This window comes from Choloepus didactylus, chromosome X, assembly GCF_015220235.1.
Source record: "Choloepus didactylus isolate mChoDid1 chromosome X, mChoDid1.pri, whole genome shotgun sequence".
In the NCBI taxonomy this organism is placed as follows: domain Eukaryota; kingdom Metazoa; phylum Chordata; class Mammalia; order Pilosa; family Megalonychidae; genus Choloepus; species Choloepus didactylus.
The window spans coordinates 19,446,897-19,461,248 of NC_051334.1; the positions used below are offsets into that span (position 1 = coordinate 19,446,897).

Sequence of the window (14,352 nt, forward strand, 5' to 3'; positions counted from 1 at the left end):
AAGGGAGGGATTGATTGTGGTCAACAGGGAGGAGGGGAGGATTAGAGATTATTTTGTAGATAACAGTATCTCAGGGAATCTCAGGGAGGAGGTAGTTACACATTACATTTAGCACAGAGGCCTGATTTTACAAGGAGATTACGTCAAACCTTTAACTGTTCTAGGTCAAGCAAACTGCTGTGTGCAGTCTTCAAGACACTTGGGGGCCCGGGATTCTCACAGTTACTATTTTGAGAAACTTTATTTTAAGAATAATTATATTTTGTAAGATGTTTAAAGACAGTTTCAAAAATCTTTTTAATAACTTAAAATATGCAAATATGTAAAGTATGCAAGTATGCTTTGTTTAAAAAAAAAGAGAAAGATGTAGTTTTTTCCTGAAATAGAATAACTAGTTTTCACAGAATGAGAAGCAGAAATATATAAGACAAGATCTGAGTAAATATAGAAAGTGGTAGAAAGTTTATAAAAGTGAATTTTGTTTGTTGTAGTCAATGCTGACTAAAATTTAATAAGCTTATTTAAGTGTGTGGTTTAGTCCTAAAGTAAAATAACTGGTTTTTACAAAATGTAAAACAAAGATGTATAAGGCAAAATCTGAATGTAAAAAGTTTTAAAAAGGTTTATAAAAATGAATTTTATTTGTCATGGTCATTGTTAACTAAGAAATACAAAGAAGTTTGTATTTCCTAAAGTGAGCATTGAAGAATCATCAAAGAACAATCAAATATTTGTTTTAAAGAGGTCATCGATGTTAGTGAGAATGATGGAATGGAGAGAGAATTAACTAAAGATGTGGAGAACTCTCAGGAAATGTTTGAAATAATCCATGTAAACAATGAGCAGGGCCTGAACTAAGGTTGTGACAACAGGAATAGATGCTAAATATGGGAAATGAGATAAAGGAAGAAGTTGAGAACAACTCCATCCTTTTAGCTTCAGAGACAGAATAAATGATTGTGCAGTAACAAAGATAGGCAATAACGGAAAGAAGAATAGATAATAGTTGGGAATATAAATTGAGCTTTAGATTTGTTGAATTTGAGGTGTAATCCAGAAAGAGATATATATCCCTTAGTTGAACATATGAATTTGGCCAGAAAGAGATATATATCCCTTAGTTGAACATATGAATTTGGCACTCCGAAGTGGCTGAAGATAAAGATTTGGGACTCTCAAGGATATAGGAATTGAATCCATAAAAAGGAGATCACCCAGGGAGGGTCCATAGAATATAAAGAACAAAGGGTGCAGCTCTGCATGCAAATTGGAAAGGAAGAGATGTCTACTGAGGAGACTTCCAGAGTGGTCAGAAAAGCATGAAGACAACAAAAGCAAAGGGGAGTGTGATTTTCATTAAGGAGTATCAATTATGTCATCAGATTTCACTGAAAGCCAATAGGATAAGCAAGGAAAAAAAAAGACCTGGCCAAAAACAGATTCCAAAGAAAACTGCAATCCAAAACCATTTTGGTTGAATAGCACCTCCCATTTATACTTCGCTTTTTCCTTAATAGTCACTTCCTCAAAGAGACATTCCTTGATCACTCCCTCATCTTTGCTTTTCTTAACCCTCATCTCATTTTATAATTATATACTTGAGTGCATGTTTAATGACTCTTCCACTCGACCGTAAGCTGTGTGGGAAAAGTGACTATGCTTATTGAACACCTTATGTGTAGCACAAATGCCTGGCAATAGTGAATGCTCAATAAATATTTTTTGAAAGTGAGAGTGAAGGATATTTCCCACATTTTTCACATGATAGTTTGAAGATCTTCTTATTTCACCATTCCAGAGATAAAAGAAATCAATTAAGACTGGAATTTGCGCTTGTACTTTATCCCTTATCTGAATCAGGTTTCAGAAATCATTACTGAGAACAAAAGATAGTACTCAGGGTGAGGTAATAGTCCACAGTGTTTTTAGCATGCTAGTCTTCAAATCTGAGTCAGAGTGGCCATGACAGTGCAAAGAAGTGGCTTAGAGATTGGCACCTGATGTAGCAGTCGCCTGTTTGAGTTGAGTGTGTCAGAGCTTAAAGTCCAGGGAATATGTTTCGTAAACAGGGCTCCTCAGAACCACTCATGTGCTGGGCTCCCATACTGCCAGTTTGAGGAAGGAAAGAAGAATGATAATTGACAGTGTCAAAAAAAAGTTTAACCTGTGGTCTTTGGACTTTGGCCCATGCACAAGGCTTTGCTGAACTAAACTTACTTAGAAGGATGGCATCAACGCCATTTCTAAATTTGAGCCATGAACTGTGGTAAATCCTTTAATATGCTGAGCTTTAATCCCTCTACAGTTCTGGGTTTAAGCCCCCCTAGTTTTACATCATTTTTTTTTTTCAAAAAACTTCATTATATGGTTGGGCTCTTCTAGGAGTTAACAGAGGAAAAAAAAAATAAATCAAAATGCTGAATTCATTTTTTCTGTTTTTATTCAGCAATAAATTGGGACATATTCCCCAGAGAAGTCAAACATTAAACTTCCTTTTCACTGCTTCCTAATGGCTCTAAATCAGTAGGTTAGATGTACAGATATCTTCCAATTTATGCAACAAATGTTTTCCAATGAATATAGAGCAAATTTCTGAGCAATGAATTCTGATTCACTTTGAAATACTTTTATAAAATCAGGAGTTGTGCTGTTGGGAGTGGGAACTGTGTCCTGTCTCTCTGAAACTAATGTCTCTACTGACCTTTCTACTCTGTCCCACATTAACTATATTTACTTCTTAAAACAATTTTTGTATTCATCCACTACAATGCTCAGACAGTCCTACTACTGGGAATACAAACATGAAAAAGACATAGTCTGTGTTCTTGAGATGTGTACAGTTCAGTTGGAAGGCAGCATTCATTAAACGACAACATAGATTTAAAGAAAGTCCCAGAGGAGTGCAGAATGAAATGACAGACATTGCTGAGAGAGTCAGGAAGTGTATCTGAGATTTGAATTAGTCCTTGAAGGATGAGTAGAAGTTTGCCAGACAAAATAGTTGGGGAAAAGTTATCTTCAGCTTTCACCCCAGTGCTTAGTGTATAGAGGTTGTTAAGTTAATGTTATTTGATGGAATGAAACTCTCTGCCTTTCTCCAGAGAGGTGTAATTTTTTCTCTTGCCTGCACAGCCTCTGACTCTGAAGTTTCTGTTTCTAATGTAATGAAGACACAGAAAAATTACCAAATTCCTTTTGTTTTTTTAAAGCTGTGCTATAGGTATTTTCATTTGCCTTTTTTGAAATTAGTACTGATGGGGAAAAAATATTATGGCAGCTGATGAAAATTAAAGGTTTATTTAGTTACTTGTTCATTCATGCAACATATGTTTATTAAGTACTAACTATGTTGTTTGCACCATGTTATGCTAGAAAGAAGTAAGCTGTTCATGATTTAGAAGTGCATTAACTCTTTCACGCTATTATGCTGTCATTTAGTATGCTTAAACAAAGAGCAAAATATATTAACCAAAAGAATAAAAGCATAAATAAAATATGTATGGTTTAATATGTAGCCCTTTATTTATGTTCTGACAATATACCTTTTATTGAGAAGTATAATTGAATCACTTATGACAGGAAAAGAACAGTTTTCATTTCATTCTTCATGCACTTTTCATTTACTAGACATTTTGCATGAAAATTTTGATGTTTGCAATTGCTAGGTGTTGTTTCTTTGAAATATAATTGCTAGACTCATTCATCTCAAAATAATTTATTTTCTAAAAAAAATCATTAAGGCAAGCCTTTTAGGGCTCTCTCATGTTTATAAAGCAAAAGCATTATAAATCTTATACACCTGCTCCATGATGCATTCAAATTAAGAGCTCTGAATAAAATAACATTGACAATTTTAAAATATGTGGTGCCAATATTGAATATTTTTAGTTAAATGTTTAGTGAGAATTGGCCACTAGTGAAGATATAGCCAATTCCATTTTTTAAAATGTTAAATGTTCATTTCTTTCTTTGATATGTTTGCTTGCATCTAATTGAAAGAGGAAACCAATATGAACTTAGCACCAATTCATTAAGACTAGACTGGCTGTGTTTATAGTCGCGAGACATGACTAGTTTCTGGCAGACATGTTAATGGCCAAGTATATGAACAAATAGGATAACTTATAAGATGAAGAAAATAGTTAAGTGTGTTTCAATGCCCAAATTTTTGTTTTCTTGATGTAGTCCTCCATATACCAATATTAATACCTAGCTTTTCCACGAATAGCCAGTAAAAATAAATCCATAATCAGGAAACCTGCATTTTTAAAAAGTTTAGGCAGTACCTCTCATCTGTATACCCGTGATTAAAACCAAAGATGCACTTCATTTACTTTTAGATTCTTTAAATGATAGGCAAGAGAGTATGATTTACTGATGACTTAGTGAGTCACAACAAACCATCTGCTTTCATGAAAGAGCAAGAAGATATCTGTGTTAGCAGTAATTGATTATGAGCTACTTAGAATTGTAAATTGTGTTGGTAAAAATTAACTTAAGAGGTCAATTAATCCATCTCTTTTATTAAAATAGGATTACATAGAAATTGGTGAAAATCAAGCCCAGAGCACAGGAGAAAACTTACCTTATCTTTTTAAAGGTGTGAATACTACTCACAGGGTTGTTGGTTTTGTCCTTAGCCAAGAAATAGGAGGAGCAAGTTCACGGGCCATATTTTAAACTTTTGTTGACATTAGAACTTTTTGAGAAAAAGAGCAAAGAACTAACAGAATCCCTGGGATAATATGTGTAGTTTCAAAAATTATTTTGGTTTTCTTTTGTCACAATATTCAGTTTATTTTGAATTTGGAGGGATTTTAAAGAAACACATGAAAAACACACAAAAAAAGTTACTTTTTTTTAAAAGAGGGCATAGTTAACAAAGTTTGATGAAATCAAACTTAGGTGATTGAGAATCTTCTAGGTTGGAAAATTCAGAACTAAATAAATTGATTTAATCCTCCCCTTTGTTTCCTAAGATACGATATTAATTGGACATATGTTGACATACATAAGAAAGATCATTTGCTATCCTATGTAGTGTGTGGTTCAGATATAGTAATACAGAGTTCTTAGGAAGAAGTGGAGAAGTGGTAACAATATAAAGTTAAGGAATGCAGAATCGTGAGTTACAAAAATTTTGACTAAAACTTTTGGAAAATGTTAATCTAAAACTTTGGCAAAGGAAATACTGAAATTTCTATTCAAGAATTTTGGAGTTTAAAATGCAGATCTAAAAATAAGGTGGATTACATGTTATTAAAAAAAAAACTCAAGATGACTAGTGAATTGTATTAAAAGTAATAATTTTAATATCTTGAATTTTGAAGACTTCAAAGTATTTTTACTTTGCCTTCAGATTTTTATTTATAAAAGGATTTGTATCTCTAAAATTATTTTTACCTTTTCTAATAAAATATTTGAGATGCCTAATGTTATATAGAGACAAATAAATTAATCTTTTATGGAGGCTAATGGCTGCAGTGTGAAAGGTCAATAACTAGATTGATTAATTAGGTGCCTCTTTAATAAACTGTTATAACTTGACCTTCTCTACACACTCTTAAACTTTGTAAGTAACTGTTTTTCCATTAAAATCACTAATGCACAAAAGTGAAAAGTGCCAACATGGTTGAACTTCAAGGAAAATGCTTTAACAGGGAAAAAGTGTTATGGAAATACTTCCAAGCACTTCACAAGTATGCTATACATTTAGTTGCTATAATTATGAATGGCTCTTATCTAGTCATTAGAGAGTATCTTTTATAAACTTACAAAAATATTTCCTTCATTATATAGTGGCACACTAGATAAAATCTCCCAAATGTTTCATAGATAGTCCCTGCCTAGATGCAATAGATTTGCCTAGAATGTTATTTTAACACAAGCCAAAACCCTTTAACTTGAAAGGAATATTGCAATTCAAATTAAGCAGTGAATTCCAAATTCAGTATACTATGTTTTAAAAAAAAAATCTGTGATTCCAAATAAGAGTGTTCTGTTAATAAAAACATAAATTCTCAGCAAAGAACACCAAACTTTTATCACTATTAAATCTTTAGTGGTAACACCCATAATATAACTTGATATTTAATGTTGATGCATCCAATCCTCTCCCCCCCTCTTTTTTTCTCCACTAAGTCCTCTCTTTTCATTAATTACCCCAAAAAGAAATGCCTAAATTTCATTTAAAGTAGGTATCCAATGGTTGTTGACTTAATAATATAGCTAAATACATTGTGCCATTTGCTTCTTCACTTTTTTCATTCCCCCAGTGTTTTATCTTCCACTTTGCTTCATTTGTTGTCACCACCCTGCTTTGAACAGGAGTAGAATACAGATGCTGGAGGATGGTGGAGGCATCCGTCCCGGCAAGTGTCTTGCAATCCTATTCTGAACTCTGTCGAATCGAAAAGCTTTTAAAAAAATCAGAATTTCCATATACTTCAGTTTCCTCAAGTGTAAAAAGGAAAGCAAATCGTACCGTGGTAGACTCTAAGGTCCAATCAAATTCAAACATTCTTTAGGTTTTATGATATTCTGTAAGGCAATAATACATTAATTTTATACATGACAGCAATATACATGCCCATAGCATGTATGTTGTTTAAGATCATCCTTTGATCAGGTTAACCATCCTTTCTTAGGGGTGTTTTACTGCTCACAATTAGCTGCTTTTAATATTAATTTTAACTTACTAAATTTTTCCGTAAGGTTTATTTGAGAGGGAGTGTACATTATTTTCTTACTTGAAGATGGTAAAAAGGTTTATTATGTTTATATTCTTATAACCCCTTTCTGCAATAATTTGTAGACAAAATATTTATAGTAAAATAATAAATATAAACAGAAGTTGAAAAGTGAGTCCCAGGAAAGGAAAACAAATATGGTAGTTTCCAAAAGTTACTATGATTGCTTTAGCTATGCTTTATGTTTGACTGTGAGCTTATAAGCAGCCATGACAAAAGTTAAAATTAAGTTTAGTTTCATAATTTGTGAAAATATATTTGTTCCTCTGGGGAAGCAGAATTTTTCCTGGTGACATATAATTAAAAAATTCTTCTTACATGAATAGTTATGTAGAAGACACAGAAAAAAGTTTATTGCATGTGATTTATTTCTTGCTTTTCATATCATTGTTGGGTTGTGCTTATTTTTCTCACTTCGGATAAGCAGACTTTTTCCTAGTATCTACATTCATGACCATGCATATGCTAATAGAATATATACTCAAAAATAACTGTTGCTACTAATTAGTTTCACAAGTAAATGAACTTAGGTATTGTATTTTTTTTATCTTTTTAAGAAACTCTTGAATCCTTTTAATCTTGCTGTCTTGGGTGGCATATTTCCAAGATAAGATGACCTCATCTTTCTGCGCTCATATCTTATTATAGTACTTAAAAACACATTTTTTGGTATTTATTTGTTTATCTGACATCTCCCTAAATCCTTACCTGACTGTAGCCTCTCCTCTAGGGCAAAAATCCTATCTTAGTCATTTGTAACAGTAGACCCATTGCCCATGCATAGTAAATACTCAGTAAATATTTAAATGAATATATAAAACATTGACTTTCTATTTATTCTCTCTCTTTTTTATAATTCAGAATTATGGCTTGGAAACAGAAAATCTAAAAACCCTTTCTCACAAGTTGAATGCATCTGCCAAAAATCTACAGAATTTTATAACAGGAAGGAGAAGGAGTGGCCATTATGATGGGAGGACGAGCCGAAAATTGCCAAGTGACTTTCTGACATCTGTGGTGGATCTGATTGGAGCAGCTAAGAGTCTGCTTGCCTAGTGGGACAGGTAAAGTCTTCCACATGTTTTATAGATAACCCCGCCTCAGACAGTAGTTTGAATATAATGTTATTTCATGCTTTCTTGTGAAAGGATATGGACAGGTGGAGGAGTAATATGTAATAAATGTCTAATTATGAAACACCACAATATAATGCATCATCAAATAGATATTAATCTTTTGTAAAATTTGATATCAAAACAAGTAGTCAATAATTAGTCCCTAAGAATTGCAAAATACCTTTGCTGCTTTATAAGCAAAGTCATATTAGGATTTTATAATGCTACTTTATAAATATATTAATAAACAGTATTAATAACAGAATTTATAATTCTGCTTTGTCTTCTGATTTTCTTTATTATTTTTACTAATTAGTTATATTTAAGGAACTGACTATTAGGATTCTATTTACTGTTTTAAGTATCAGACACTGACACTTTCATAGCATGCATTGTATGTCTCCTTGCCCTTGCCTTATTCATTCTTTATTATTAGTCACATTGCACAGTCAGCTCTGGATATCATAAACATACTTTTAGAAATTTGTTTTGGTTTAGTTAAATTTCATTTGTCTTGGAACACACAAAATATAAACATTTTCATAATATTAAATGAAAAAAGATTGAAATTTTATACATGATTAAACATTACAATAGTTTAAAAAAACCAAAGCTCTCTAACTTTATTTTCAAAATTTTTTGTAAGGGCCATATACTATACTATAACAGTTAAATAATCAAAATTTTAAATAACTCTTTCTTTCTCTTAAAAAAAAAATTCTGATAATGCATGATTTTACCAGAATTCTTTCATGAATAAATGTCAGTAGGATAGACGTATAGCTCAGTATTATCTTTTGACTTTTTAAAATTATGAGGTATTATTGTAAAAGTAAAATATTTGTATTTTTAATATAAAAGTTAAGGTAATTTTGCTAAATTTTATATTGTCTAAATTTATATATATTAATATTAACATATAACATAAAGTGATGTCTCCAAATCTGAACACAAAGCTGTATATTATTGGCTTTTTGGTAATTAATACGTGGACAGCATGATTCTTTTGCACTATAACATCATGAAAATTTAATTCTCATAATTGTCTAAACAGCATTTAACAATTATTTAAAATAATCGCATTTTAAATATATAAATTCTACAAGTTCTCATTAATGGTCAGTGAGGAAAATATATTTAAAATATGGCTTAGTCCCTAAGTAATGAAATACACTTACTTTGGGAAGCTTCCCGTAATCAGAAAGCTTGAAGAACACATACTTGATTTTAATTATATGTTCTTTTACTATCACTGCCCTATAATTATAAATTTGCTCAGCTTTGATATTTGTATCAGTAAATCCCATTATATCTTCTTTTTACAGTAGTATTTGTTAGTATAATAGTATTTGTTAATAAATAAGTAAATAGAGTGATGAGAGAATGTTTTTGCTTCTTGATGACAGGTTGGCTATTTATAAAATTTCATAAATGACTTCTAGTGCTATATTAGTCTCTGAGATCTTACTGTATTATTAATTTTTTTGTGGTGGCATTACTTTTAACATCTAATAAGATCCTCTTGGTAAATAATAAATACCTATTCACCTAGAAACACATATCTGTGCATACACGTATAAAAACACATACATAGGACTCCATGAAGGCGATCAATAATGTTTTGTGTTTGTTTCATAGAAAGAGAAAATATGACGAAAGTCCTGAAATAAATAATTTAAATCATCTATTTGACTTCCATTGCTGCAAAGCTTCTCACAATGCTTATTTTGTGTTATATCATACCAGTGGTCAGTTAAATCAAAGGCCAGTTGACATTTTGACCATGAAAATGAAGTACATTCTTGAAAGGAAACAAAAAGAACAATTTGAAATAACTTTAAAATCTTCTACTGAGACTTTAATAAATTGAATAAAGAAACTGAAGCTTATATTTTGAAGATTTTTCACAGAAAAGTTTAGTTGCAGGCTGGTTGACTACAATGATGCTGCTTTAAAAGCCAAAATTTTGCAAATAAAAGAAAGAGAAAAAAAAGAAAAGAAAAAAAATTCTTTACCATGCTAAGTAAGGCATTTGGACTTTACAATAAAGGCAGTGTGGGAGCTGCTTGGGGTCCGTGTGTGTTCAGATCTGTGAATTTTGAAGATTACTTGGGTTGTAGCGTCAGGAGAGATCAAAGAGTAAGGCTAGAAGAAGAGAAATCAGTTAGAAGTCATGTTATTGTTGCTGCTGCTGGTGATTCTAATGCTGACATTGATGATGAGAGTATTTGTTGGGCACTAATACCTCCAGCCACACTCATTTAATCAAAGAAACCCTAGGAGAGTTGTCCTCATTTTACAGATACGAAAACTAGGACTTAGGGAGGTGAAGTTCAAAACCAGAAGGGAAGTAAGTAGTGGAGCCAGGATTCAAACCTGGCATTCTGACTCCAGAGCTATCTTCTCCACTGCTATTTGTTGAGATTTTTAATTAGGGAAACAGCAATGAGAATGGAAAAATGTTAGAAATATTTACACCCATAATTAAGACTCAGTGACAGATAAGATCTAGAGAATAAGGAAAAAGAGACATCTAGGATGAATAAGTGGTATCTGACTTGGCAGACCCAGTGGTGCTATTATCAAGATAGGAGGAATGGGTTATGGTGGAAGATGAGTATTGAGTTCAGTATTAGGCATGATAAATTTGTGATGGCTGTAGAATATTCAGGTGAAATGGTCATATGGGGTGTTGCTCAGAGAAGAAATGTAGTCTTTGGATAGAGATTTGGGAATAGCTAAAATATAGGTGATAGTTAAAGTCATGGGTATATTTAATATGATGGTCTAAAGAGTGTATTAGAATGGATTCCTCTTACCCTGCTCTATTTGTTTTCCATAACAGTTATAACCTTCTAACACACAATATAGTTTATTATATATTATGCTTATTGTTTTTGTTTGACTACTCTATAGGATGTGAACTTCAAGAAAGCAGGGATTTTTGTCTGCCTTGTTCACTGATCCCACAATTATCTAGAACAGTTCCTGGCCCATAGTGAGTACTCAGTAAATACTTTTTGAGTGAATGAAGAGAAGTGGATAAAGAATGAATCCTTTGGACCCCCAACATTTGAGAGGTGGTTGGATGTTTAGTTTATTAGAAAAAATAAGAAGGCATAATCAGAGAGGTAGGAGGGAATTAGTTGAGCATTGGTGTCATAGAGGCAATGGGAATAAAGAATTTTAGAAAAAAGAGGAAGTGGTCAGGGTCAAATGCTGCTGAGAAGTTAGGTAGAGTCAAGGACTGAAAAGCATGTGGTAGATTAGAGAATCAGGATATATTTGCCTTTACTAGCAACACTTTGTTTTTACCTAGAAGTCATGAAAACTGGATTGCATGGGTTGGTTGGGAGTTACAAGTTAAGTGAGGATTCCTCTTTGAAGAAATTTTTTCCATGAAATGATTTGTAGTTCAGAATAGTTTTGTAGGATATTAACTTCTCCTTTTCATAATTTCTTAATCTTTTAGGGGTGATGAAAAAAGGAAAGGCAAATTATGAGTGCCCCTTCTATATTTGGGAACTTGACTTTGCTTCCTCCTCTGCCATGGGTTGTATGAATATCTTAACTGCTCCTTGGCTAATTTAAATTTCAAAAGGTCCTGAGATCAATTTAAATGCAATAGGATTTTATATATAACTGTGCCAGGTGAAATGTTTAGGCTGTTTGTTTTACTGACAAGTAGCCCAGACTTCTTTTTTTTAAATAAACAATTTCATTCCCACACCATACAGTCCATCCAAAGTGTACAATCCAAGGCTTTCAGTATAATCAGAGTTGTGTGTTCATCACCACAATCAATTTGAGAATATTCTCGTTCCTCAAAAAAAAAAAAAAATCCCATACTCCTTATATCCCCCTATTATTGAGACTCGGCATTGTAACAATTTGTTACAGTTGATGCAAGAATATTACAATGTTACTGTTAACTATAGTCTATAGTTTTTATTAGTTGTATTTTTCCCCATATACCACCCTATTATTAACACCTTATAATAGTGACACACATTTGTTCTAGTTCGTGTAAGAACATTCGTATATTTGTATAGCTAACCACAGTCATTGTCTACAAAAGGGTTCAAAATGCTGTACTGTCCCATGTTTTATTCTCTAGCTTTCCTTCTAGTGACATATACAATCCTAAATTTCCCCTTTCAACCATAATCACACCCATAACTCAGTGTTGTTAGTTACCCTTACAGTAATGTGCTACCATCACCTCTGCCCATTTCCAAACATTTACAATCAACCTTATTAAAAATTCTGTGCAAATTAAGCATCAACCTGCCACTCTCTACCCTCTCTCTATTTCCTGGTAATCTATACTCTAGATTTTAGCTCCAAGAGTTTGCTTATTATAATTAGTTCGTATTAGTGAGATAACACAATATTTGTCCTTTGGTATCTGGCTTATTTCACTCAATATAATGTCCTCATGGTTAATCCATGTTGTCATATGCATCAGGACTTCATTTCTTCTTACAGCTGAATAATATTCCATTGTATGTATATATCACATTTTGTTTATCAGTTCATCAGTGGATAGACACTTGGGCTGTTTCCATCTTTTGGCAATTGCAAATAATGTTGCTGTGAATATAGGTGTGCAAATGTCTGTTCATGTTCCTGTTTTCAGTTCTTCTGAGTAGATACCTAGCAGCAGGATTGCTGTATCATAAGGCAATTCTATACTTAATTTCCTGAGGAACTGCCTAATTGTCTTCCACGGTGGCTGCACCATTCTACATTCCCACTATCAGTGAATAAGTGTTCCTATTTCTCCATATCCTCTCCAACACCTGTAGTTTTCTTGTTTTGTTTTTTATTCCAGTCATTCTAGTAGGTGTTAAATGATATCTCATTGTGGTCTCAGTTTGCATTTTCCTAATAGCTAGTGATGTTGAGCGTTTTTCCAAGTGCTTTTTAACCATTTGTATTTCCTCTTTGAAAAAGTGTCTATTCAGGTCTTTTGTTCATTTTTTAATTGGGTTTTTTGTCTTTTTATTGTTGAGTTGTAGGGATTCTTTAAATATTCTGGATATTAAACCCTTATCGGATATGTGGTTTCCAAATATTTTCTCCCATTGAGTAGGCTGCTTTTTTACTTTCTTGACACAGTCCTTTGAAGCATAAAAGTATTCAATTTTGAGGAGGTCCCTTTTATCTATTTCTTCTTTCATTGCTTGTGCTTTGGGTGTAAGGTCTAAGAAACCACCTCCTACCACCAGATCTTGAGGATGCTTCCCTACATTTTCTTCTAGGTGTTTTGTGGTCATGGCTCTTATATTTAGGTCTTTGACCCATTTTGACTTAATTTTTTTATAAGGTGTGAGATACGGGACCTATTTCATTTTTTTGCATATGGATATCATACATTTTCTTCTAGGAGTTTTATGGTCCTAGCTCTTATATTTAGGTCTTTGATCCATTTTTAGTTCATTTTTGTATTAGGTGTGAGATAGGAGCCCTCTTTCATTCTTTTAAATATGGCTATCCAGTTCTCCCAGCACCATTTCTTGCAGAAACTGTTCTGTCCCAGTTGAGTGGCTTTGGCAGCCTTGTCAAAAATCAATTGACCATAGATATGAGCATCTATTTCTGAAATCTCAATTCTATTCCATTGGTCAATATATCTATCTTTATGCCAGTATCATGCAGTTTTGACCAGTATAGCCTTGTGATATGCTTTAAAGTCAGAAAGTGTGAGTCCTCCCACTTTGTTTTTCTTTCTCAAGATGTTTTTGCATTTAAAGTCTATCTTGTCCTATATTAATATAGCCACTTCAGCTCTTTTCCGGTTACTATTTGCATGGAATATCTTTTTTTCTAGCCTTTCCCTTTCAACCTATTTGTGTCCTTGGGTCTAAGGTGAATCTCTTATAGACAGCATATTGATGGATCATTTTTGTTTTTATCCATTCTGCCACTCTGTGTCTTTTGGGGAGTTTAATCCATTAATACTCAATGTTATTACTGTAAATAGCCTGGACTTTAATTAGATATTGTTGGTGGGTGTGTGGTTAAGTTATATTCTTATTCCTTACAAAGAAAAAAAGTTTCCTAGGTAGCAGCAAGAATGCAAGGCCACACTTCACTGCTGCCTTGTTTCAGTGTGTCCTACAGACTTTCCACAGGAAACAAAACACATTAATCAAATGCTGGAAGAGCCAAAGAGCAGTGTTCTCCATGACCATTACGGTGAATCCCATTGAAATGCACTGTGGTGTGGTGGAATAGAGCAGAGGGCTGAGAAGGGGAGAAAGAGTTGAGACTCAGTTCTCTTTCTAGCTCTGGGTAAACTTGAACCTTGACTTCTAAGTGTTTTTAATTTCTTTGTGGAATAAGGATGTAAGACCTGCAGAATTTGAAGTTCTCTTCTAAGCACTAATACTCTATTTTTCATTGATCTTGTTCACAAAAGCCATTTGAGGTATATATACAATTCATTTCCCTTTATATAATATTAAACACTAACAAAATCTGTT

At 32.9% G+C, this 14,352-nt stretch overlaps 1 protein-coding gene across 1 annotated transcript in view; it reads left to right on the forward strand.

The window, feature by feature from the left end:
* Nucleotides 1–14,352, forward strand: part of CNKSR2 (connector enhancer of kinase suppressor of Ras 2) — a 308,883-nt gene that overhangs the window by 61,655 nt on the left and 232,876 nt on the right. Inside the window, 1 exon segment of the mRNA XM_037821616.1 lies at nucleotides 7,611–7,813. Coding sequence (XP_037677544.1) covers nucleotides 7,611–7,813 — 203 coding nt within the window.